The 26,350-nt window shown below is 44.6% G+C and overlaps 2 protein-coding genes across 2 annotated transcripts in view; both read left to right on the top strand.

The window, feature by feature from the left end:
* LOC138295194 (trichohyalin-like) overlaps window positions 1-8,374 on the top strand; it is a gene marked incomplete at its 5' end in the record, with an annotated part of 66,425 nt that extends 58,051 nt beyond the window's left edge. Inside the window, one exon of the mRNA XM_069233385.1 lies at window positions 8,352-8,374. Within this exon, the coding sequence (XP_069089486.1) occupies window positions 8,352-8,374 (23 nt within the window). The remainder of the gene's footprint in view (window positions 1-8,351) is intronic.
* LOC138295990 (formin-2-like) overlaps window positions 1-26,350 on the top strand; it is a 686,093-nt gene that overhangs the window by 307,990 nt on the left and 351,753 nt on the right. The window lies entirely within an intron of this gene.

A 26,350-nucleotide genomic window follows, 5' to 3' on the forward strand; every position in this document is an offset into this window, starting at 1 on the left:
GCACTAAAACTGCACTAGCACTTTGTACAAGACCGGGTCATATTATTGAACACAAATTGATAGCCTCATACATGTGGGACGCTTGGCCCTAGTTGAGGGAGCTACCAACTAAACTGGGGCTGATTGAACCAACCGATCCATAAGTTCTATAAGGCCACAGTTGTTGTTGTGGGATACATGGTCCTTCGCTACATAAATGAGGTACATCCATCACCTTTTTTAATATATAATAACTTTTTAATACCACAACACAATAAAATCACTGCTGTTAATGCTAATCACTGCAAGCACTTGCACCTCTTTCTCCTGAGGCCCCTTTGTATAGGTCGGTTTTGCCAGGAAATGTTCCATCCCCCAGATATATAAGGGGGGTTGTAACTGTAAATTATCCAGTTGCACGTGTGTATGTGGTTCCTTTATGGGGATTAGACATGTCTGGATGAAACTTGATCCCTGTTTTTTAAGTTTTTAAGCTTTTAAGGAATGAATAATTTTGTGTAATGAAGTTTTATTGCTGTATGTATTGTTTTTTTCTTTTATATATATTGTAAGGCATGAATCTCAAACAATTACATTAATAAATACTTAAATATCATTGTCCATGATAACTCGCCTAGGGATCATAAAGCTGTCTTCTGTGTGGTTGATTTAGTTCTGAAGGAATTAGGGCCACGGAGCACCAAGCATACAACAGTAAGATCTGATAAATCAAATAGCAAAACCCATTGGAAATACAAAATTCACTTGTAAATTATAAAGAATCATAGGCACCACTAATTATGCATTCACCATTTCTATTTCCAGAGCATCCTCTCAAGTATTAATATTATATGTCCCTGGTAGACGCATGCAAATGAAACAACACAGTTTCTATAAGGCAAACGAATTACAATCCTGTTGCTCACTTAAATAAGGAGTTTTTTTTTATTTTTATCTGTTTATTGCATTTGTGACATAAACAAAAACGCATCCATTTAAACAATACAACTGAGATACTTAAAAGAGATAGGAGCAGAATAGGAAATGAGAATAGATAGTAGGGGGTATGAAGATTATAGTTTGCTTGGTGAATGATCGCAGGTTTAATGTTTGGTGATCCGGTGGAGGGGGCAAGGCTACCCTGGAGGGGGCACGCATAAGAGGCGAACAGGATATGAGTTATTAATTTCGAGCAGGGTGTGTTTGTCATCGGAGGAGTGTACCCCTGTGGGTGTAACTTCGCAGCGGTATATCTAGGGCATTTGTTTGTATACTTATCATCTGCGTTCAAATTAAGGTTCATATCCGAGTGGTTGCGTGTGCAAAGTGTGACGGTTGTAATGTCTCAGGTGATTATTATTCCAGTAGACTAGGGAGGTCGTGTATCGTCTTTTTCCTGTACTTGATCTGCAAAGGAATCCCATATGTCAGCACCCTTGATTACCACCCCTATGTTGCGTAGTGTATGTAGTACTTGTATTTCTGCGTTGGCCCATCCCTGTAAGTCAGTTATCCAGTGGTGGGAGTCTGGGGCGCCAGGTGATTTCCATTCCGTGGCGATGAGTCGTTTGAGGATAACAAATGCGAGATCTGCGCATCTATGTTTTTGTTTATCTTTGCTAAGTCTGTGTTGGATGCCCAATAGGCAGGACTCAGGGGTAGGTGCTAGAGGTATTCCCAGCCATGTCGCGGTTTGTTGTGTGATGTCTTGCCATACGCGGAGGAGTGGTGGGAAGTTCCAGGTCATGTGTAAGAAATCAGCTTCCGTGTTACCACATCTTGGGCAATCAGGACTGGCTTGGGGGTACATGCGGTGTGGAGTCAGGTATGTCTGATGTAGGTAGTTGAGTTGGGTGTATCTGAAAAGGGCATTGCGCGATACCTCGCACGTGGTTGTGAGAGCCATGGACCATGTTGGTGTTGTAAATTGTGTGTGTAGTGCTTTTTCCCATTTATTCTTGGCTTGTAACTGTACTTCTTCTGGATTGGCCCGTAGTGTGTTGTAGATCCATGAGATTTGTGTTTGTGTGCCGGTGTCTAAGAGCAATTCGTGTAGAATAGGTGATGACTGTGGTTCCCTGCTGCCGTGCCCCCATGCGTTACGTATTAAAGATTGCAGTGCGCCGTACATAATGAAACCGCCCTGTCCCAGAGTATATGTCGTCGCAAGTGCTTCATAGGAGATAAATTGGCCCTCTGCAAATAATTCTCCCACTAACTGGAGACCTTTGGTGGCCCAATCAATAAGGCACGCCCGGCCGTGTAGTTTGTGTATACCTGGGATGGCGAGTAATGGGATCTTGGGCGAGTATGGTGGTTTTTCAGACCCCCTGTTCATGTGGCGTCGCCACACCCGGTCAGCCACTTTTATCAGGATATTACTATGACGCGGAAGGGCCACGCGTCCTATAAGCCATTCCAGTGTATTTAAGCCACCCAGTTGTACGCCCACAGTGTGGCTTTCAGAATGAGCGGGGTCTTTTAGCCAAGTTAGGATCCAGTGTAGCCGAGCTGCTGCGTAGTAACGTTCGAATTGTGGTACTCCCATCCCACCTCTGGCCAATGGTAGACAGATCTTAGCCAAAGCCACACGACTGCGTCCGGTGCTCCATATCAAATCTATCAATAGCTTGTTCAGCTGTGCAAAAAAAGGGCTGGGGAGCCATAATGGTAGGGCAGCGAAAAAATATAGTAGCCGAGGAAGTATAATCATTTTGATTAATGCCACTCTGCCCATAGGTGATAGAGTGGTAGTGCACACCAGAAGGGCAACAATCCTTTTATTGATCTAATCGTCCGGTCTGAGTTGCCCTCCTTAAGGTCAGATTCATCATGATATATGTGCACACCTAGATATTTAAAAGTACAATAAGTCCATTGTAAGTTATGCTCGGCGGATATGTGGGTCTGTGTGTCGGGTAGTAGGCGCATGGGGAATAGACATGATTTAGCCCAATTGACACGCAAGCCGGATATGTCTCCAAAAGAATTCAATAATTGTAGGAGGTTTGGCAGGGATTCGGAGTAGTTACGTAGGTATATTAATGCATCGTCTGCGTATAAGGAGACTATGCGGTGGTCCGTGCCATCCGGTATGCCCCATCTCGTGGCTTCATTGCGCAATTTTGCCGCGAGGGGTTCAATGGCTAGTGCAAAACAAAAGTAGTGATAGGGGGCATCCCTGGCGTGTGCCTCTACCGATCTTAAATTTTTCCGAGGTGATGGTGCCAGTTTTTACTTGTGCTATGGGGTCTGAGTATAGGATAGAAATCCAACGTGTGAACGTTTTGCCAAATCCCATTAACTGCAGAGTTGCCATCAAGTGTGGCCAACCCAATGTGTCGAAAGCTTTTTCGACATCTAGTGAGACCGCCACTCTGGAGTAGTCGGTGTCAGGAGTTTCAGCTATCAAACGCAATAAGTTCCTGATATTAATAGAAGTGCTGCGTCCAGGTATGAATCCGGATTGATCTGGGTGTATCAGGGAGGAGATTATTGGGAGAAGTCGGTTCGACAGTACCTTACCCAATATTTTACAGTCCATGTTTAATAGTGACAGGGGTCGGTAAGAGCGTACGTCTAGTGGGTCGCGACCCTTTTTATGGAGGACTACAATCGTTGCTTCACGTTGTGAATCTGAGAGACGACCTGTTTCATATGCCTCCTGTAACATAGTCAGATACGGAGTGAGCGTTTGTGATGAGAAAATCTGGTAATACTCTATCGGTAGTCCGTCTCCCCCTGGGGCTTTATTGTGGGCTACTTGTTGCAATGCTTGCTTTATTTCGTCACTTTCTATGGGTTTGTCTAGCTTTAGTGCTTGTGCTGTCGTTAGGTGGTTTACGTGGGAGGTCCTGAAAACATCTTTTAATTGTGTTGCGAGTGGGGGAGGTTCTGCCTGATATAACCTTGCATAATACTGCTTGAATGCGTCATTTATTTCTGATTGTGTATTCACAATCACACCAGTATCTAGGTGTAAGGAAATGCCTCCTTCGCATGGTTACCCCCTGACTTTTTGCCTTTGCTGATGCCAAGTTATGATTTGAAAGTGTGCTGAGGCCTGCTAACCAGGCCCCAGCACCAGTTTTCTTTCCCTAACCTGTACTTTTGTTTCCACAATTGGCACACCCTGGCATCCAGGTAAGTCCCTTGTAACTTGTACCCCTGGTACCAAGGGCCCTGATGCCAGGGAAGGTCTCTAGGGGCTGCAGCATGTCTTATGCCTCCCTGGGGACCCCTCACTCAGCACAGACACACTGCTTGCCAGCTTGTGTGTGCTAGTGGGGATAAAATGACTAAGTCGACATGGCACTCCCCTCAGGGTGCCATGCCAACCTCACACTGCCTATAGGTATAGATAAGTCACCCCTCTAGCAGGCCTTACAGCCCTAAGGCAGGGTGCACTATACCATAGGTGAGGGCATAAGTGAATGAGCACTATGCCCCTACAGTGTCTAAGCAAAACCTTAGACATTGTAAGTGCAGGGTAGCCATAAGAGTATATGGTCTGGGAGTCTGTCATGCACGAACTCCACAGCACCATAATGGCTACACTGAAAACTGTGAAGTTTGGTATCAAACTTCTCAGCACAATAAATGCACACTGATGCCAGTGTATATTTTATTGTAACATACACCCCAGAGGGCATCTTAGAGATGCCCCCTGAAACCTTAACCGACTACCAGTGTGGGCTGACTAGGTTTAGTAGCCTGCCACACACCAGACATGTTGCTGGCCACATGGGGAGAGTGCCTTTGTCACTCTGTGGCTAGTAACAAAGCCTGTACTGGGTGGAGGTGCTTCTCACCTCCCCCTGCAGGAACTGTAACACCTGGCGGTGAGCCTCAAAGGCTCACCCCCTTTGTTACAGCACCCCAGGGCACTCCAGCTAGTGGAGTTGCCGGCCCCCTCCGGCCACGGCCCACTTTTGGCGGCAAGGCCGGAGGAGATAATGAGAAAAACAAGGAGTCGTCACTGGCCAGTCAGGACAGCCCCTAAGGTGTACTGAGCTGAGGTGACTCTGACTTTTAGAAATCCTCCATCTTGCAGATGGAGGATTCCCCCAATAGGATTAGGGATGTGCCCCCCCTCCCCTCAGGGAGGAGGCACAAAGAGGGTGTAGCCACCCTCAGGGCTAGTAGCCATTGGCTACTAACCCCCCACACCTAAACACCACCCTAAATCGAGTATTTAGAGGCTCCCAGAACACAGCAAGATAGATTCCTTCAACCTAAGAAGAAGGACTGCTGAGCTGAAAACCTGCAGAGAAGACGGAGACACCAACTGCTTTGGTCCCAGCTCTACCGGCCTGCCTCCCCACTTCTAAAGACACTGCTCCAGCGACGCGTTCCACAGGGTCCAGCGACCTCTGAAGCCTCAGAGGACTACCCTGCATCTAGAAGGACCAAGAACTCCCGAGGACAGCGGCTCTGTTCCACAAAGACTGCAACTTTGCAACAAAGAAGCAACTTTGAAACAACACACGTTTCCCGCCGGAAGCGTAAGACTTTGCACTCTGCACTTGACGCCCCGCCTCGACTTGTGGAGAACAAACACTACAGGGAGGACTCCCCGGCGACTGCGAGACCGTGAGTAGCCAGAGTTGACCCCCCTGAGCCCCCACAGCGACGCCTGCAGAGGGAATCCCGAGGCTCCCCCTGACCGCGACTGCCTGCTTCAAAGACCCGACGCCCGGTAAAGACACTGCACCCGCAGCCCCCAGGACCTGAAGTATCCGACCTCCAGTGCAGGAGCGACGCCCAGGTGGTGGCTACCCCGAGGAGCCCCCCCCCCCCCCTTGCCTGCCTGCATCGCTGAAGAGACCCCTTGGTCTCCCATTGAAACCTATTGCGAACCCGACGCCTGTTTGCACACTGCACCCGGCCGCCCCGTGCCACTGAGGGTGTACTTTTTGTGCTGACTTGTGTCCCCCCGGTGCCCTACAAAACCCCCCTGGTCTGCCCTCCGAAGACGCGGGTACTTACCTGCTGGCAGACTGGAACCGGGGCACCCCCTTCTCCATTGAAGCCTATGCGTTTTGGGCACCACTTTGACCTCTGCACCTGACCGGCCCTGAGCTGCTGGTGTGGTAACTTTGGGGTTGCTTTGAACCCCCAACGGTGGGCTACCTTGGACCCAACTTTGAACCCTGTAGGTGGTTTACTTACCTGCAAATCTAACAAACACTTACCTCCCCCAGGAACTGTTGAAAATTGCACTGTCTAGTTTTAAAATAGCTATTTGCCATTTGTGTGAAAACTGTATATGCTATTTTGCTAATTCAAAGTTCCTAAAGTTCCTAAGTGAAATACCTTTCATTTAAGGTATTGTTTGTGAATCTTGAACCTGTGGTTCTTAAAATAAACTAAGAAAATAAATTTTTCTTTATAAAAACCTATTGGCCTGGAATTGTCTTTGAGTGTGTGTTCCTCATTTATTGCCTGTGTGTGTACAACAAATGCTTAACACTACCCTCGGATAAGCCTACTGCTCGACTACACTACCACAAAATAGAGCATTAGAATTATCTCTTTTTGCCACTATCTTACCTCTATGGGGAGCCCTTGGACTCTGTGCATGCTATTTCTTACTTTGAAATAGTACACACAGAGCCAACTTCTTACACTAGGCGAATGGTGTTTATAGGAGTATGCCGCCGAGTCCCTTTCGCTAACCAGGCCAACATGCGGCTTGATCGATCACCCTTGGCATGCAGTCGCGCTGTGTAGTGTTGATAGTCAAATTTTCGTAAACTGGTTTCAATGTCACCCCATTGCTTTTTGAGTGTGATCGTGATATTGTTAGCAGTGCTGTTTGAAGCCGCTTCGCATTCCGCCTTACGTAATTTCTCCTCAGTATCATGTAACTCTGAGAGTAAAGTGCGTTGAATACCTCCTGCAGCCCCGAAACACATGCCCCTAATTACCACCTTGTGTCCGTCCCACTTGATTGCGCATGTTGTGGCTGTTTGGTTATTGATTGTGGAGTAGGACGCTATGGTGTCAGCTAATTTTTCCCGGAAGGGCGGGTCGCCCAGCAAGGTGGGTTGTAAGCGCCAAGTAGGTGTTCGTGATAGCTGAGTGCCCCATCTCAGTGTGGCGATTAGAGGGCAATGATCTGATAGGGTTTTGGCCAAATAATTGGCGCTGTGTATTAAGTGTGTTATCGTGGCCGAGCATAAAAGTAAATCAATCCGTGTATGGAGGTTGTGTACCGGTGAATAAAAGGAGTATTTTTTGTCAATGGGATGAAGACTTCTCCATGCGTCATGTAGCCTCTGTTCTGTTATCCAGGACCTTAGCATCTCAGATACCCGCCTACAAGGGGCACTTGCCGTTGGCGGGTGTGATATGTCCATGGAGATGTCCATTACACTGTTAAAATCACCACCCCAGATAATTGGTATGGACGGGTCTTGTGAAATCTGTGCAGATATGGCCCGCAGGAATTCCCCTTGTCCCGAATTTGGAGCATATATACCAGCTATGGTTAATTGTCTACCATACAGCTCTCCACTGAGGCAGACATATCTGCCATCTGTGTCTATATATGTGTTTTGGACCGCGTAAGGGACCCCTGGAGCGATCCAAATCAGTACTCCCTTCGCATATTTTGAGACTTTAGTGCCATAGACAGTGCCCGGCCAGCTCTTACTAATTTCCCCTAGTTCTTGTGTAGTGGCATGGGTCTCCTGTAGTATAGCTATATGCGCCTTGTGGCGTTTGAGATAGGCATGTACTATGCGTCTTTTAGTAGGATTGGCCAGGCCCCTTACATTCCAGGTTACAATATTGTATGTCATTGAAACGTTTTGTGGTCGCACCGCAAGCGGTGCGCGTTTTTAGATAGAGTTCGCCGCATCCCCCCGGCCACCATCCCCCCGCCCTCCCGATTCTGGCCATCCCTCGAGTTTAGGGTGATTATCACATACCTTGAGGAGTTAAGAGTGAGAGGAGTATGGAAGAAAGGAAGAAAAAGGAAAAAGTGTGAATAACCAGGCACAACAGGTGCAAGAGTGGCTTTGAGCTGATTCGTGTCCATACGGGATCCCATCTGGGTTAGGGGGCTGCTGTAGTATATGGTCCAAGGTGGCCGCGGGTTCCGGCCTAGTCGGATAAAGCCATCTCCTGTTCAGGCGCGAGATGTTCTCCGGAGGGATACCAATTTGCTTGGTGTGATACGAGTTAGGGCAACGCATCTTTCACCCATAGGCAGGTCATGGGGGAGATGATCGATTCCGGGATGTGAGGTCTGCCCAGGTGTTGACAGGGACTGCCTTTACAGGCTGGAGAGTACGCAGGCCATGTTCACATAGCGTTTATATCTTACGGAATAGGTTGATTGCTGCATTTATGTGTTATTTTTAAAGGTCGTCCGCTGTGCCCGGTGTGAACGCCGGCCCCAAGATCAGAGGGGATGCGGGGGGCTCTGCAGGGTCCCCATCGAGTCCGAGTCCGTGGAGCAAGATTCGTGGTTGTGCTGTATTCGAATGTTCGAGAACCTATTGACGTCCTTTAGCGCTTGGGCTTGCCCTTCCACTGCCTGTTTTTCAGTGGGACGTGATCCGGTTCTGAGTTTCGATTTCCTTTTCTTACGCTTCTTTTGTGTTAGCCATTCCTTTTGCTCCGTGTGTTCATCTGTGGGGTCTGCTAAGCCCTTGGCGTAGATCCAAGTCCAGACATCTTCTGAGGACGGGAAGACTTGGGTTTTGTCGCCATCCACTACGCGTAGTCTAGCAGGGTACATGAGGGAGTATGAAAAGTTCTTGTCGCGTAGTACTTGTTTTGCTTTAGTGAAAGTGGCACGTTTGCGTTGGACCTCCGCTGTATAGTCCGGGTAGGCCGTGACTTTTACATTTTCAGTTTCAACAGGACCCAGCTCACGAAAGCCCTTTAGAATTTGATCTCTATCATGGTAATTCAATAACCTGGCTATTAATGGGCGAAGGGGGGCCCTGGGCGTGCAGGTCCGCCCAGGATCCGGTGTGCCCGCTCCACCGACAGGAAAGGGGAGGCCTCCTGTTTCAGTATGTGATCTTTTAGCCAGCGCACCAGGAATGACTCTGCGTTAGGGAGCCCGATTCTTTCCGGGAATCCCAGGAATCTAATGTTGTTACGGCGTGAGCGGCCCTCCGCGTCCTCCGCTCGTCTTTGGAGCTGTATTATCTCAGATTCCTGTTGTTGTATTTGGGTTTTCATGACCTCGATATTTGGTTGAGATATTTCTAGAGTTGATTCGACTGTGGTTACTCTGCCCGCTAGCTTTCGGTGTTCAGTGCGCAGTATAGTGACTTCCACTGCCATCCTGTCTATCTTTCCTTCAAGGGATGTTTTAGTTTCTAATATCGCTTGCAGTACCTTGTCGATTTGTATAGAGTGAGCAGCTAGCGTTTCAATCACTTTGTGCAGTGAATCAGAGCCCTCCATCGGCAGCGGGTCCCCGAGTCTGGCCTCCAATTGGCCCCTCGGCGGTTTCGGTTTCACCATCGTGGTGATTCTCCTGAACTCTTCCCGTGTTGCATTGTGGTTTAGGTGGCCAGTTTATACAGTTCCAACATTTGTGTTGTGCTTTGATTTCAAGGTTTCAGGGGAGGGTCTTTATATATCACAATTAGGCCAAACTTTTTCCTTGCTGCGTTGTTACCTCTGTATGGCGAGTTTTATAACATCCAGCATGAAGAAGCGCACACAGAGGGAGCACCCAGCCCGTCGAGCACTGGGGAGCAGCAGTGTTGTGTGCCCGGCGGCAGGCGCGTAATAGTTTGATACTCTCTGCAAGAGACATGCACCGGATATTTGCAGTTGACAATTGCGCGTTGCAGCGCTCGTGTCTATGCGTTCTATGTTAGGAAAGAGTCAGCATTGCTCCCGGGCATTACACAAAATTAAGAAGTGTCATTGAACCTGATTTTGTTGGTGGGTTTGGTGGTTAACTCACGAATTACTTGATTTCTGGGCCCAGGGGCTCCCCCAAGTCACTCTATCAAAAGGGCACAGCGTAGTTTGAGTTCCCCTCTGAACTCCGGTGTATGTTTCGTGCAAGAAATAGCTAGCATTCCTCGTTTTTGCAGGGCCCCGTACCTCATCTCAGGCCCAACGGCCTAGCCACGCACCCCAGCGGGGACAGAGGCCCATGTCCCACACCGCCGGTGTTCGGTGTCATTGGGCAGAAGTTCTGACCAGTAAATCACGCCGGTCCTTGTCTGTCTCGCACCGTAGCCCCTTCCGCATCCACAGCTGGATCACAATCAGGCCGCGCAGCCAGGCGTGCGCCCAGCAATCGGGCCCTTTTTTCCGCTCGGAGTCTTAAACCTCCCGTCAGGTTGGGTGCCTGTAACATGCGCCTTCACGAGGGTCAGCACCTACAGGGTTGCACCCACAGCACTTCGCCGTCTCCGCCCACCGCGGTGGTATCCCTCCGTACCTGCACGCAGGGATCAGCTGCCACGACCGCTGGTCCGCTCGGCTCCGTGCCGGGTCCGCGTCCTCGTCTCCGTCCGGGCCCCGGACGAGCCGCAGCACCAGTCGGGTCGAATTTTCAGGGTCTCGGGGTATTTTTGCATACAAGGCATGCGGGTCTGGGGGTTTTTATCGCCTGGGGACAGAGGGATTACAGGATAATTGTAGGCCGCGTGCGGAGCTCTGATTCAAGCGACCGCACCCGCCGCCATCTTGGCCACACCCCCCCACTTAAATAATGAGTTAAAGACTAGTGAGGAGTTAATTCCTATGTTTCTCTGCAGAACGAGGTAATCTTGTCTCCCGAAAGAAGGCAGAGGCTGAAATTGACCCTCAAGAAGAAGGACAACTTTAAATGCTTCCAGTTAAAAGAAGCCTCCTTATGTAAAGAGCCAAAAGTTCTTGGGAAATGATATCTATTTGTTACAGCTGTAGAAAAAAATCCTTCTTAAATCCGATAAAGGAGGATGAATGGAGCTCGCACTTAGAACTATATTCGTGTAATGCCATGCAGAGTTGCCTTTGATTCCTTTTCCTTACCTCTGCTCCTCCACTTCAGGATGTGGTGTTCTTTCTTGGCAACTTGTTTAAGGGGGAGTGGAGCATGAAGTCCTCCTCCCTGGGCAAATTAATGCCCTGGGTCCCCATTCCTCAGGGCCCAGCACCACATTGACGTCAGCGCCGGGGTCCCCATATCTCTGTTCCTGTGGAATATACAAAGGGGGGAGGGGGACCATGCGGTCCCTCATCATGCTGATTTTGGCCCTGAGGAACCCATCCTCTGGGACATGACTAAATACAGAAAAAGGGAGGGGGCCATGCACCCCTGGACGATTTTGGCCCCAGGCAAACCCATCCCCAGTTGCCTGGCCATCAAAGGGTGGGTGCCTGGTGCCTGCCAACGGCAGCCACCATAACTGGGTTGAAAGGTGTGGGGGAAGCAAAAAGGCCCCTTGGCTCTAGCCAGCTCTCCGCATCCAGCAGGAGCCAGCTTTGGTTCCGCTTGATGGAAGCAGCTAAAAATGCTGCTCTCTGTGGGTGGGAGTAATACTCAGATCTGTTTCCATGCCCGCATCACTGTAGGCAAGGAAACAGATATGAAGTACTCTCCCAGCTGGTGGGAACATTGTTAAATCCGACAGCTGGGATAGGACTCAACACATCGGTTTCCCTGCCTACAGTGATGCGGACAAGGAAACAGAGCAGAATATTGCTCCAACAGGAAGTGAAACTGAGGTTTTGCTGCCTGTGCCACTATGGGCAGGGAAACCACTATGTCCCAGGGGTGGGCCACCCAGGGCCATAGCCTCAGCCAGCCCCGCAGGGATTGGGTCCCCAGGGCTATTAATGGCTCAGGGAGAGGGGTCCTAACTATAACTACCTCCATAAATATGTAATAAGTTGTAAAGGCACTGTACTACACTATTTGTGAAAAATTGTGTATTGCAGTATTCTTTATTTCTTTACAGAACTGCAGTACTAGGTAGGTATTACCTATGTAGAACTTTGGCGCCACATAATGTTTTCTTTTAAAATATATAGAATCTTATATTTCCCTATCTTTTAATACTTACATTTAGGTAGGAAAAATATATCAAACCTAATACTTAATTATATTTTGGCCCTAAGCTAGAACACTGCCAAAGTGGCCTTAAAATCTTCTCGTTATGTTGAAATAAGATAAACTGATATTTAAAAAACACTGAAATTCCCCAGTTGTAGTTTACTAAGCAAACTATACCTTGTACCCCCACTGCCTATGACTTGTCTGAGGCCGTGATGGACTCTAATTGCATTTTCTCCAAATGTCTCTTTTGAACACCAGTCTAGTCATATTGGTATGGAAAATCATTTCAGGTGGTGTCTAAGTTCTGTGGGCTTGTTTTTTTTAGTAGTGTTTCCTTAGTGGCCACACACATGGCTGTCTCATTTTATTTTGTTTTTTTGACCTACCATAGGAACCACTTTACTCCAGACGGACCAATAGAGCCTATCAGAGTGCATCAGGAATCCTACTTGCCTTTTACTCCCTGTTCCAGATACAGCTGGAGTACTGTGGGACCTAGAAGTTCAATAAAAAGTGTGAACTATGAAGGCATCATTTAATTTAATATTTGATCCTCAATGTTTTCTCACAGGCAGAGAGAGGCAAGACATCTTAAAGTTTTTAGTGAAAATTCAGCATTTTTAGTTGTTGCAGTACCTGGGAATCATGTACAGTACTTGCACCTCAGTAAAGCTATCACTGCCTCTTTTCATTTGAAAGTAGGTTCTACCTCATGTCTTTCATTGCAGATTGGGACTGGAAAGACTTTAAATCTAGTGCACTCAGCTGTATTTTATTTTCTGGCATGTTCTCGTTTTGGTGGGATTAACAGTACTCAGATTTATTTATTATAGATTCAGAAGGAGACCAATATGTACATCCGGAACCTTGGGGGGAGAGGGGCAGCAGCTGAGAGGGGCCACTTCTCAGTTAGTCTGGGAGTTCTTTTCTATCCCAAGTTGCCGAGAAGGTATCCATGAAAAACATAACTTGCAACTTCTGCAAGACAGAATTTAGCAATGGAATGGCTAAAGGTATGCATTTGGCAACTCTAAAATACGCAACATTTTAGACCTCCTCATTCTTTCCAGTTGAAGACCTCAAAACTGGGATGCAGTGAAGAGGCACCTTCCACACTGAAGCTTGCACAGTACCATATAGGCTGAAGCTTGTGTGGCAGCTCCTGCAGAAGTATCACTGTCCTCATAGGAAGGCCGTGAAAGGTGGTGCAGAAATATTGCACAAGCTTATTTTTTTTACTCCTGATGTGGAGAGGGCAGGCGGCGAGGTTATCTGCCCTTCACCCTAATGCCTTTTTATTTGCAACTTCATGTAAAGGATTTTGAAGTGTGGTAGACATAGGGGACCATATTCCCCATACATTTTAAAGTGGAAAGTGAAGATCAAACAGTGGCAGGCAGCCTGTCTCTCTGAATACATAAGGCATTGCCTCGGTCTCTTTGAATCCCGGTATCCTGAGGACCCAACCCTGTGGGGCTCCAAGTCTTCTTTATTTTGTTAATTATTTAATTGGGGGTCACTGAGATGTTCAACTACTCTTAGAACTACTTGGTTTGTCAAGCAAGGTGGCCCAGCATTGTAAAGATAGACAGGAGATACTACTTTGTTAATGATAGGCCTGGCTTACCTGAGAGAAAGGATTTTAAGAGCGGCTCAACACATCTATCGTTGCAATTAAATAATTCCAAAAAGCAGTCTCCAGGCCCACTGCGAGCTTGATCCTTGGGTTACAGTTCTTCTTGGGTACACTTGTGAAGTGTTAGTACTGTTTGATCTTCGGTGTCTGTGGGAACATTCCAAACAGAAAAATATCTTTACATTTTATGGAAAGCCACATGCAAACGTGTGTCTAGTGTCACTTTGATTAAAAGTGTGCTAATTATTTTTATTAAACTCCACACACTAACCCTAGGTGAGTAACAATAATTGAGTAATGACACAAATCACCGACCTTTTGTGTTAGGTGGAAGAGAGAATGATATAACCCTATAGTCTGTAAATTACACACAGTGCAATCCTGGACTCAAATCTCTGCTTCACAACTTGACTGAACTGTGTGATTAAATATGTATCATTTTCCTTAGTTTCCTTAAACATCTACTGTGAGAGCACAATTCATTGCAGGATCTGCGCTCCACAAAAGGCTCACTTATCTATAGCAAATATAAAAAAATGTTCTTGCTTCACATTTAATAACAATAAAGGCTATATGAATAGAGAATATGACAAACGAACACATTTTATGTAAGTCCCTGCAGCTTTGTCAGGGCATGCGGGTATTCTTCAGTGTTTCATGTTTAAAGAAAAATTTATTTCAATAAATGTCACTCAATTCAGCAATGTATTTCCATGGATTTGTGCAGTGTTGAAAAAAATACATTTTTTTCAATTTAACGTCTTTATATTTTTTCAAGACTTTAGTTGCATAATTTACAATTTCTGATGGCCCAGCTGTTGCTCTGGCTCTTAGAGCCAAGCTATACTGCTGGCTCAGTTCTCCAAAATGCTGTCAGTCTCCTTTCGGACACTTAGCCTATTCTGCTACCTGTATGAATAAAAAAAATCTAGTTATTGTGTCAAGAATTGTCTATTCTATTAAGGACACGTTAACAGCAGCCAATCAAAACTTTTTACTTACAAAACTACTTTTCTGAAAGTCCCCAATAGTCTATACAGTGCCAATTATAGGTCTGCACCCCCTTTGTATATGTCTCTACAAACACAATCCTTCCTCTTTCTTTGCAACGACTGGCAACGTAACCTGAATCTGAACGGAACTGTCACCATCATGAAGTCCGTCACGTAGAACTCCAACTGCAAACACAACTGGACTTGTTTTGATGACTGGAAACAATAACCTGGACCTCAAGGCTATTCATGTTAATTTATTGTCTGAGCCTGAGAACAAAGAAATATGCTAATTATGTTGCACTGGACAAATATATTGCAACATGGTGGTCATATGGAACAACAACATAATGCCATAAAACATACACTTCGATATCAAACTTAACATAAACATATGCGTTATTCAAATAATTATACGGGTGGGATAATCCTCGCCTCATGTCCTTAATAGAACTGAAAATTCCTGACGCAATAGTTACCATTTTTTTTGTTCTATGTCAGGACCAAAGGCTTCAGATTATGGTAGTTCAAAGCTGTTCTACCTCCGCAGAAGCCACATCAACAATAGGTTTATGATAAAACACTTTAAATGGGGAGTCTGAAGACCAGAATGCCATGGCCATTACGTCCTCCAGGTGAGAACCTGTGCAAAAGGCTTTAGACGCCATGGCACCATGAACAGAATGTGCATCAAACTTAGAAATATCTATCCCAGCTTCTTCCAGTAACCATCAAACTCATCTAGCCATGGTTGCCATAGATATTGGTCCAAATGGGCTCTGTACGGAAATGAGCAATTGTCCCTGGACATCCCTACAGAATTCACGAGTAGAATCCTCATAAACTTTCAAACACTGAACCACACGCGACTTCTGATTGAGGGAAGGCTGGGTAAGAAATGCAACATCATGCAGCCTTCGTCTAGAAACGGTAAAGGAAACTGCTGAAGGAGTAAATAGTCTACCTGCTAAATTCAATGTGTGTACACCTGAAACATGTCTGCAGGATATCAAACACAGGAGATGTGAGCTTAGCAGACAACTGTTTGCATGACAGATCTTCATTGAAAGTCCATGCTCGCAGGAAACTTAAAACCCCATCTGCATCCTACAAAGCCACATCCGTACGGGGATTGATCATGCTGATACCTCTAAGTAGCTTACATTCCAAAGAGTGTTCACCAACTGGTTTATCCTCTGTGTGGATGACCTGCCGATATTGCGGGCCTAATATTTATGGTCCTGTATGACGAACCCTGTGTAGCCAGTAGGGCAAGAAAATTGACAATCATAGTGATGCCCACCACCAATGGGTCAACGCCTTGCTCACCACACCAACAAACCCATCTTTTCCAGGAAGACACTTATTGCTTGTGTGGAGGAAGCCCAGGTTTGGGACAAGAAAAAAAATAGCATCCTCTGAAATTCCTGGCACTTGCAAATGTCACCAGAAAGTTTCTACGCCATGAGGGACGTGCCCGCTGTTAGAAGTGGATGAGGATGACCTGACAGATCCAAGAGTAGCAACTGGTTGGATGGTATCTGGATTGGAGGGGCACAAGACAGTCCTCGTATCTAAACAGGGTCCCTGAGCTAGATACAGAGACTAACACACAGGGAAGCAATACTATGAGTATAACGTAGTTTACTCTCCATTAACATAACAAACATAGGAATGGAAATCTTAAATTCAAATATACAACATACAATATATTTCAATTTAGATATTTATTATAACTAATTAAACATTCAGTTCGCACATAATATAATCAACATAGAATCAACCAAAAAAATATAATACAACCCCCTAACCTAAATGAAACATACATATATGAAAACATAAGTAACATACCAGTAGATACGCAAAAATAAACAAAAAACACAGAACCAACAAAATCACAAAATAGTATACATACAAATTTACAACCGCCTCATACATGAGAGGATATTTAAACAGCACAATAAAGTTACTGCTTTGATGCTACAATTATGCGTTGTAGTTTGGATTGTATAAAATTCAACATAATAACAGGCAATTCTAGGTTATAATTTCCTGATTCAAATTCTCGTGTTACAGGCCTGATGGTAGCCAATCCTGGTCAAGGCTTCAAATTTGCCAATTTCAAACACTTCATGCCAATGTTCAAGACATGCCAATTTACAAGCCGACGCGCGTTTCGGTGAGTGAAGAAAAATATAAATACACCTTCATCAGGACTTTATGATTCAGTCTAATTGGCATACGTACATCTTGTAATCTGCCTATCAAAGAAACATCAAAATTATTCATTACAGTTCTTTGCATAGGGGGAAGGCTCGAATCATGTCAGATTTGCAACCAGACCAACTCAAGTGACTTAATTAAGAAAAAACACCGATAAAGTGCCCAAGATCAAAATCTATAAAACCAATGCTTAATTAAGGTAAATAAATCTAAAGATCCAAGGAAAACACCATTAGTGTCCAGCAAAATGCTAGATAAAGTGCAGAAATAGAATCACCTATAGCATAAACGTGTTGGAGTACCACTGAGAGAATCTAGTCAAGAATAGTAAAAGACTAGTTTGTTTATATTAAAATAAAATACCTTAGATATGAAAGAACTTAGATATCCCTTACAGGCTGGATTAAACACTCTCCAACTTCAAATTTGTAGTCCAAAATGAGGGACTGACACATGGATATAGCTAAATGAAGCTATGCTTTCTCACTCTAAAAGCAAACATAATGAAATCATTAGCTTGCACAGGGCAGGAAAGTCCACAGGATAGAAAAGAAAAAATCTGCTCATATGTACAATCGCTAACTACAGACTTACCTACAAGTTCACATGGTTTAAAAAACGTAATCCACAGGGGAAACCCACAAGGATACCAAACTTGTAGGGAACAACTTGCTAACTGCAAGGAAACAGGGGGGAGTCATGAGCCAGATAGAAATGACACAATCCAGACGGTATAAAATAATTCAATCCACAAAGGTTCAGCAAAGCTAACCTACCAGTATCAACAGGATCCAGGACATATGACCAGCACGATGATCTCTCGAGGAGCAATAACCCGTACTTCCCCAGCTGCCTCCTATTTAAACCAAATCACTACAGGTGATGTGATGAACATAGAAACAGGCCCGTAGGGGCCATCTAAGAAAATGGTCAAACATGCGCCATCTTAGAACCGTCAAAACAGCATGAAATATGCCCAAATCTACAGAGGATAAGAGGTACAATCAAACTGTAGAGTCATAGCCATATAGTAGTGGCAAAAGGAAATAACCAAAGATAAAAAATAAAAAATAATGGCCAGTGCTAAATCAAACCAAAGAGTAGATATCACTTACCAGCACGCCCAAAACAGTGGGTGCCATCTTGGAACATCAAAGTACAGGGTACTCAATGTCCCAAGGATAGGCACAAAATGGGTTAGTGAAATACAATACGTATCGTGTATATAATACAAATCGATAACATAAGGTTTTATAAGAAGGAACCGAAAACAGTTTTATCGTATAAAGTGAACATTTGGGCATATTTCATGCTGTTTTGACGGTTCTAAGATGGCGCATGTTTGACCATTTTCTTAGATGGCCCCTACGGGCCTGTTTCTATGTTCATCACATCACCTGTAGTGATTTGGTTTAAATAGGAGGCAGCTGGGGAAGTACGGGTTATTGCTCCTCGAGAGATCATCGTGCTGGTCATATGTCCTGGATCCTGTTGATACTGGTAGGTTAGCTTTGCTGAACCTTTGTGGATTGAATTATTTTATACCGTCTGGATTGTGTCATTTCTATCTGGCTCATGACTCCCCCCTGTTTCCTTGCAGTTAGCAAGTTGTTCCCTACAAGTTTGGTATCCCTGTGGGTTTCCCCTGTGGATTACGTTTTTTAAACCATGTGAACTTGTAGGTAAGTCTGTAGTTAGCGATTGTACATATGAGCAGATTTTTTCTTTTCTATCCTGTGGACTTTCCTGCCCTGTGCAAGCTAATGATTTCATTATGTTTGCTTTTAGAGTGAGAAAGCATAGCTTCATTTAGCTATATCCATGTGTCAGTCCCTCATTTTGGACTACAAATTTGAAGTTGGAGAGTGTTTAATCCAGCCTGTAAGGGATATCTAAGTTCTTTCATATCTAAGGTATTTTATTTTAATATAAACAAACTAGTCTTTTACTATTCTTGACTAGATTCTCTCTGTGGTAATCCAACACGTTTATGCTATAGGTGATTCTATTTCTGCACTTTATCTAGCATTTTGCTGGACACTAATGGTGTTTTCCTTGGATCTTAAGATTTATTTACCGTTATTAAGCATTGGTTTTATAGATTTTGATCTTGGGCACTTTATCGGTGTTTTTTCTTAATTAAGTCACTTGAGTTGGTCTGGTTGCAAATCTGACATGATTCGAGCCTTCCCCCTATGCAAAGAACTGTAATGAATAATTTTGATGTTTCTTTGATAGGCAGATTACAAGATGTACGTATGCCAATTAGACTGAATCATAAAGTCCTGATGAAGGTGTATTTATATTTTTCTTCACTCACCGAAACGCGCGTCGGCTTGTAAATTGGCATGTCTTGAACATTGGCATGAAGTGTTTGAAATTGGCAAATTTGAAGCCTTGACCAGGATTGGCTACCATCAGGCCTGTAACACGAGAATTTGAATCAGGAAATTATAACCTAGAATTGCCTGTTATTATGTTGAATTTTATACAATCCAAACTACAACGCGTAATTGTAGCATCAAAGCAGTAACTTTATTGTGCTGTTTAAATATCCTCTCATGTATGAGGCGGTTGTAAATTTGTATGTATACTATTTTGTGATTTTGTTGGTTCTGTGTTTTTTTGTTTATTTTTGCGTATCTACTGGTATGTTGTTTATGTTTTCATATATGTATGTTTCATTTAGGTTAGGGGGTTGTATTATATTTTTTTGGTTGATTCTATGTTGATTATATTATGTGCGAACTGAATGTTTAATTAGTTATAATAAGTATCTAAATTGAAATATATTGTATGTTGTATATTTGAATTTAAGATTTCCATTCCTATGTTTATGTTAATGGAGAGTAAACTACGTTATACTCATAGGGGCACAAGACAGTGACATCACCACCGGAAACCACAACTGGGCCTTCCATAGAGTTGCCACCAAGATAATTCCTGCTGCCTGCCTCCTAACCTGTGAGTACTCTCTGAATCATGGAGAACGGGAGAAAGCATATAGGAGACTGGACGACCACCTCTGAAGGAAAGCATCCGACTCCACCACTAGGGGATCCCGCCTCCAGCTGTAAAACATTGGAAGTTCGGCATTCAGACACAACACAAAGAGATTGATCGCACACAGGCCCCATCTCTGTTCCAGATTGAAGAATACCCAAGGATCTAGTTTCCAGTCGCTGCTGTCTCTCAAGAAACGCAAGGTCCAATCTACAACTATATTGGAACGACCCAGGATGTACTCTGCCATCACAGATATGTGATGGTGGAGGCAGACGTTCTAAACGTCCTTGGCTACTTCTGCTAGTGCTCGTGACCTTGTCCCACCGAGGTGATTGATGCACTGGACTGCTGAGATGTTGTCCATGTGCAGCAGTATGCAACAACTCGCATTGTGGGGTGAGGGGGTGGGGGAAGAATCAAATCACAGAAAAAAATCCCGCTATGGGCTTCAGACAATTGATATGGAGATTCAAATCCTCTGAAGATCAGCAACCCCCTGTCTCCAATGAGCCACACAGAGCTCCCCAACCCTACCGGCTGGCATCTGATTCTGTCACCAATTCTGGAGAAGTTGCAAAGATGGCCTTGCTGTTCCATGCATCCATGTGTTCCAGTCACCAGGTTATTTCCGACCTGGCTTCATGTGACAAAAGAATTTGTTCTAAATAGGACAGACCCTTGTGAACATGTAAGATCTTCAAACATTGAAGGGCCCGATAATGCAGGGAACCTGGAAATATAGCCTGTATCAAGGATGCCAGAAGCCCCAACAAGCGAGCAAGGGTCATCAGTGAGATAGTCAGAGAGGCAAGGGCTCTCTTCAACTCCTTCTTGATCGAGTTACGTTTCGGAAAAGGCAACCTCACCTGAGTTTTTATCGAGTCTCCTTGAAAACCCAAGAATTCTATTGACTGAGACGGAGTCATGCTTGACTTGTCTGAGTTGATCAGAATTGCCATATCCTGCAGGATCAGGATAGTCCAAGACAGATGCAGTTGTTCCGACACTTCACTTTGAGCCATGATCAAAATATCATCAAGGTAGATGATGAGCCTCTTCCCCTGAGGAATTGTACCACTGGACGTAGAAGTTTGGTAAAACACCAGGGGGGCCGATGAGCGGCCAAAGGGGAGGATGGAAAATTCGAACCATAGGCCTCACCACAAATTGAAGAAAATGAGGGGCATAGATGGCAACAGTTGAATAAGCATCCCTTAGGTCTAAGCGTACTAGCCAAGCTCCCTCTTGCAAGAGGTCTCTTAAAAGATGGATATCTTCTATCTTAAAATGGCGGTACACGATCCAAGAATTGAACAACTTCAGATTGAGGACCTAGTGGGCACCCCGCGTTTTTTCTGCACCAAGAAAATCGTATTGACAAAGCCTACTGGGCGATGCTTTGTCCTGACATTGGCTTGCTTTTGGAGAAGTGAGGCCATTTAATCTACAAAACTGCTCTCTGTCTGGGGACAAATGAATGGGACAAGAGCGATCAATCTACTGAGGGGAGGAGTAAAACTCCAGTCTATGGCCCTGAATGGTCTAACACCCAAAGGTCTTGCGAAATGTTTTCCCAGGCTTAAAGGTGCCACTGTATAACCTCTCCCTCCCCAAGAAAAACTTTTGAAAAGGGAATGATTCCCACCTGCTGGAGCGGCGTCAGCTGCATTAAAACTGTCGGTTACTGCCTCTATAGGCCTGCCTCAGACCTTTCTGGGAACGGGTAGGGTAGAATCCAGCTGAGGCCTGGTAATTACCCCAACCTCATAAGGGATATCCTCCAGAAATCTGCTAATACCCACGGCCTGGTGCTTTGCCTTGATAGTGTCCAGCCCTGGTAAAAAGGCCCCAACTGAGCATTTTCCTCATTAATATCTGTGCCTTATCTAGCGCAGAGAAAGTAGGAGCATACTTCCCCAGATCCTTGACAAATTTGTCCCTGAAGATCAGCCCATTTGCCGGGAAGCCCGTCTCTGTAGTGGCCAATTCAGCCAGTTTTGGTTGAATGGGCATCAAAAATTATTTTCTCAGTTTGGTGGACATGGCGCAAATGTCTTTCTGTGCCCATTCAAGATCTGTCGCAGTGTCCAAGTTTGAGACTTTCCCTTGTAGAGCTAATTCTAGTAATAGGCCCTGAGATGTCCAGGAGCTTATCCTGACAACCCTCTCCATGCTCTGTCCAGGCCCTTTTTGGGTCCTTTTCAAATTTAAGAAATGTGGACATATTGGGATCCAATTCCGGAGTATCGGCCACCTTGCCCAGGAGAGATGTAAATGATTTAAGGGCTTTGATAAGAGCCTGGTTAACAGAGTCCTGGATCTGGTTCCCCAAGGCTTCTACTAATCTTTTCTCCATTTGGTGTTCAAAGGGCATCTCTGGCATATCTTGATAGTACTCATCCTCTTCAGCGTAGTACACCATGGCTAACCAGCAAGAAGGAAGGAGGAGTTCAGAGTGGGAATTAGCCCAGCAGGTTATGATAGAGTTGTTGCAAACCATGTTCTTGAAAATATGTACCACTTGGAGAACAAGTCTCATCAGCCCAGATTAAATGTGGAGGGGGCTCCTGCAAATTCGCGAGGGCAGTGCCCTATGATGCTTTTGCACTGCATCAGGCATTCAGAAGGGGATGTCACATGTAGAGATGGATGTCTGCGCTGCACGTGGGTCGATCGGCACCAGAAGCCCTGAGAATGATCCTGCACAAATGTGCGGCCAAGAAAATAGAAAGAGGACAAGTCCTCACTATTTTGCAGCACTCGCGTGATAGCCCAGAGTACGGGCTTGGGTAAAAATGTAAATTCAAAGCTGAGCACGGAGCTGATCGGAAGAAACTATTGGTTCGGCTTTACGGCCAACATGTTGCGATAGAAAGAGGACAGGGCTCCTTACATAGCTACGTGTTTCAGCAAGCCCTGCTCCACGGCTGACTACACGGGGTAGTGAGTAAACACCAAGGGCATAAGCATTACAGTAAGTTGATACAAAAGCTTTTAATACAGTCATACAACAAAAGTATAAAGCAACTCATCTCTGGTTGCAAGCAGCAAAGAAAGAGGAAGGAATGTGTTTGCAGGGACATATGTACACTGGATGCAGACCTATGATTGGACAGTATATGGACTACTGGGGATATTGGGAAATGTAGTTTTGTAAGTGAAAAAAAAAAATGATTGGCTGATATTTGCTTTCAGTAATGAAAGCAAAGTATAATCTGAAGCCTCCGGTCCAGACATAGAATCTTGTGAAACCTGAAGTCATGATATTTGTTAAGTATTCTGTGTCCTGGTTTGAAAGGCTAAGCAAGCCTCTTAAAGTTTTAAGGATATGATTGTAAATATAAGTGAGCTCAAATATCTCTGCATCTGCAACAGGTAGTCCTGTTAAAAATAGTCCGTAGCAAGTAGGTGAGTGAAACCATTTCACACAAGGTTTGCAGCTGTATCCTACGCATTACAGTATAGAAGTAAAACTAGCTTTGTTTTTACAATGTAGTAGTTGGATGATAAACAGATGCATAAACACACGCACTAGTATAAACGAAAAGCGGTGAATTATGCACTCCGTTTAAAATAAGACAGTCCACGCGCCATTGTGCGATTTGTTAGATCGTGATGGCTAAAGCAAAACAATGCACTGGTTGTTTTTGTTCTAAATGACCTTTGTGCCGCCTCCAACAAGGGGCGGGGTCGCAATTCTTCATTGTTCATGGAAAGAAGTATTTACACGATCTACATGTAGTTGCATAATGTTCATTATCATTAAGGAACTACAATTTGCCTCTTATTTGAACTTTGAATACCATCACATATTCTGTATTTGAGAAAGTAGTGAAACCCGATCTAACCAATTAGAATTGTTCAAATGACTGGACATTAAAAGCCAAGGCAAATGCTGAAAAGTTCTAAGACCTGCTTACTCCTCTTTGAAACCCAACAGTACACCAAGGAGTTAAGAAATGAGAAAAATTATTGATTTCACACTTTACTAAGCAGATAAAGCTAGTTTTAAAGAATATTTTTTCCCATAAATGAGGCCTGAAAATATGTGCAATTAGTAATTCTGTTATTGTATCTGTCCACGCACCAATAATGACAGAAAATAATCATAGAAAATGTCTTGATGTCCGTGTACTTCCTTGCAGCAACATTTTGCAGAGGTTCTGGATTCTGAATGATCAAGGAGGTGACAGAACGATTTCTGAAACTGAGAGACTTTGCCCCTCTGCAAGGACTCCTAGAGACAAGCAACCAAAAAAGGAATGAAAGCTAGAATCACTAACAGTAAACATTTTTATATCTGCCCCAAACTGCAGGGAGACATCAATTTGACCCTTTCCGAAAAGGTTTGGAAGGGTCTGCTATCTCATGCCATGTCTACCTCCAATTTATTTTTAAAAAGTGGCACTAAAGTTTAATCTAGCAGCAGGATTAATTTGGTGGTATACTGGTGTCAGACCTGACATCATTAGCATTAGGAGTCTTTTCACTTTTTACTTGCTAGCCAGTGGTAAAGCGTTTGCTCTATCTAAAACATAGTACAATTGGTAGATACCTAATTTAATGTACTTGTTCCTAGTAAATGGCACTACATATACCTAGGGTATGTAATTTAAATGCCTTTTACCAGGCCCAAACCTTTTTAATACTTGTCACCCCTAAGGTAGACCCTAACCACCCATATGGCAGGGTGCATGGTATTTAAAACGTAAGGCACGTAAAACTTAAACCCACATGTCCTGACAGTGAAGATGTCTTCGTCCTTTTTCACTGTTGTAAGGCCTACTTCTCCCATAGCCTAACATTGGGTTACCTTATTTCAATTAGAAGGTACTAACTTCAGATTGGGGGGAGATAGAAATGCTGCATACACTCAAACAAATAGTAATTTAAAATCCTCTTTCATGATAGTCTGATTTTAAATTACTATTCTGAAAACACCACTTTTAGAAAGTGTCAATTTTCCTGTTACAACCAGTTGTGCTTTTCTTCCTGTGTCCTATCACCTGACCCACTTGTGAGGGTAGAGAGGTTTTCCTGGCAGCATGGCTGGGTAGAAGATGTCCTCTGATTACATTTTAAAGGGCTCTGCCTGTGGCACACATAAAGGAACCTGCTGTGTCTTTTGTCACCCTAGGCAGTTTGGAGCATGGGGGAGGAGAAGAACTGAGTAGAACCTGTTTTGGGGGTAGGTCAGGGGATTCCTCCACACAAAGGGTAGTACCAAGTACAAAAATAGAACCTTCAGAACCACTCATCATAACACTCCTGGACCTGTAGAAGACTCAGAAGGAGAACTGATGTGCTGCCAGATGGACTGCTCTGTTGCTGGAAAGACTTCCTTTCTGTCTGAAGTAAGATCAGACCTGCTTGCCTTGAACCCAGGCTACCTCGGGATGACTCACAAGGTCACTTGGTGGAACGTTTTGAGCTATAGGGACACTTAGAAGTTCCAGAGGTCTCCCTGCAACTGCCTAGTTGACGAGCACCAACTGGATCTGCCTGGACCTGCGGGAGCCCTGCTGCTGGCCTCTGCTGGTATGAGTCCCTGATCCCCCAAGAGGTGTTTCCCAGGGTCTGGACCCTTGGCTGGCATGAGTGGAAGCTCTTCCTGTAGAAAGGGTAAAAATTATGAAGTTTTGGGCTTTTTGTGAGTATGACTGGTCCCATTTGCTCTGAAACTATGCCACCTGCAATAATCACTAACACAAGGCTCCAGTGAACATGACTCTGCTCTACTGCAATCACCAGCAACAACCGTCAATACAAAATCTGGATGCCGTGCTACAGCAATGACAGCCAATGGTGACTGTCAACATGAACTTACAGTGACGACCATCGGTGACACCAGGCCTGCTTTCATGCTAAAGCGACAACTACCTGCAATGCTCTCCCTGGTCCTTGTGGCATTCTCCATCACAAACTGGACTCTTCGAGCTGGACTTCAAGAAGGTAACTTTTTTAGTGGGACTGCCCTGATTTGTGTACCTAGCCCATTCTTCATCGTGGTTGGCCTGAACTTGTGACTTTCCCTCGCTCTAGCACAACCAGATGCCCACAAGTGGCACTTTGTACTTTTATTCGCTATACTTATCAAAAAGTTTGAAATTGCATGTCTCTGGTTCTAGAGATTGTATTTTTGTTCTTGTATCATGTAATGTCTTCAAATGTACTGTATTATTCTAAATTGGTTTGTTTTCTCTTGTGTTTTCACTTTTACAGTTTGTGCGTGGCAGAAATAATTCACACATTGCCTGTAAGCTAAGCTGCTGCCAGAGGGCTAAGCATGGATTAATTTAGTGACTTTTGTGGTTCAACCTGGCAAGGATAGTGGTTGTAGCCCAGTTTCTTACAGGTCTCATGCTTTTATGTTTTTCTTCCATTCCAGGCTGTTGGCTAGCAACACCAATTTTTTGTAGTGGTGTGAACTCCAACCTAGGCTGTTTCCCTTCCTAAAATCTCAAAGAAGAAGCTTCACTGAAAGTT

The sequence above is a fragment of the Pleurodeles waltl genome, chromosome 5 (genome assembly GCF_031143425.1).
Source record: "Pleurodeles waltl isolate 20211129_DDA chromosome 5, aPleWal1.hap1.20221129, whole genome shotgun sequence".
NCBI classification, from domain to species: Eukaryota; Metazoa; Chordata; class Amphibia; order Caudata; family Salamandridae; genus Pleurodeles; species Pleurodeles waltl.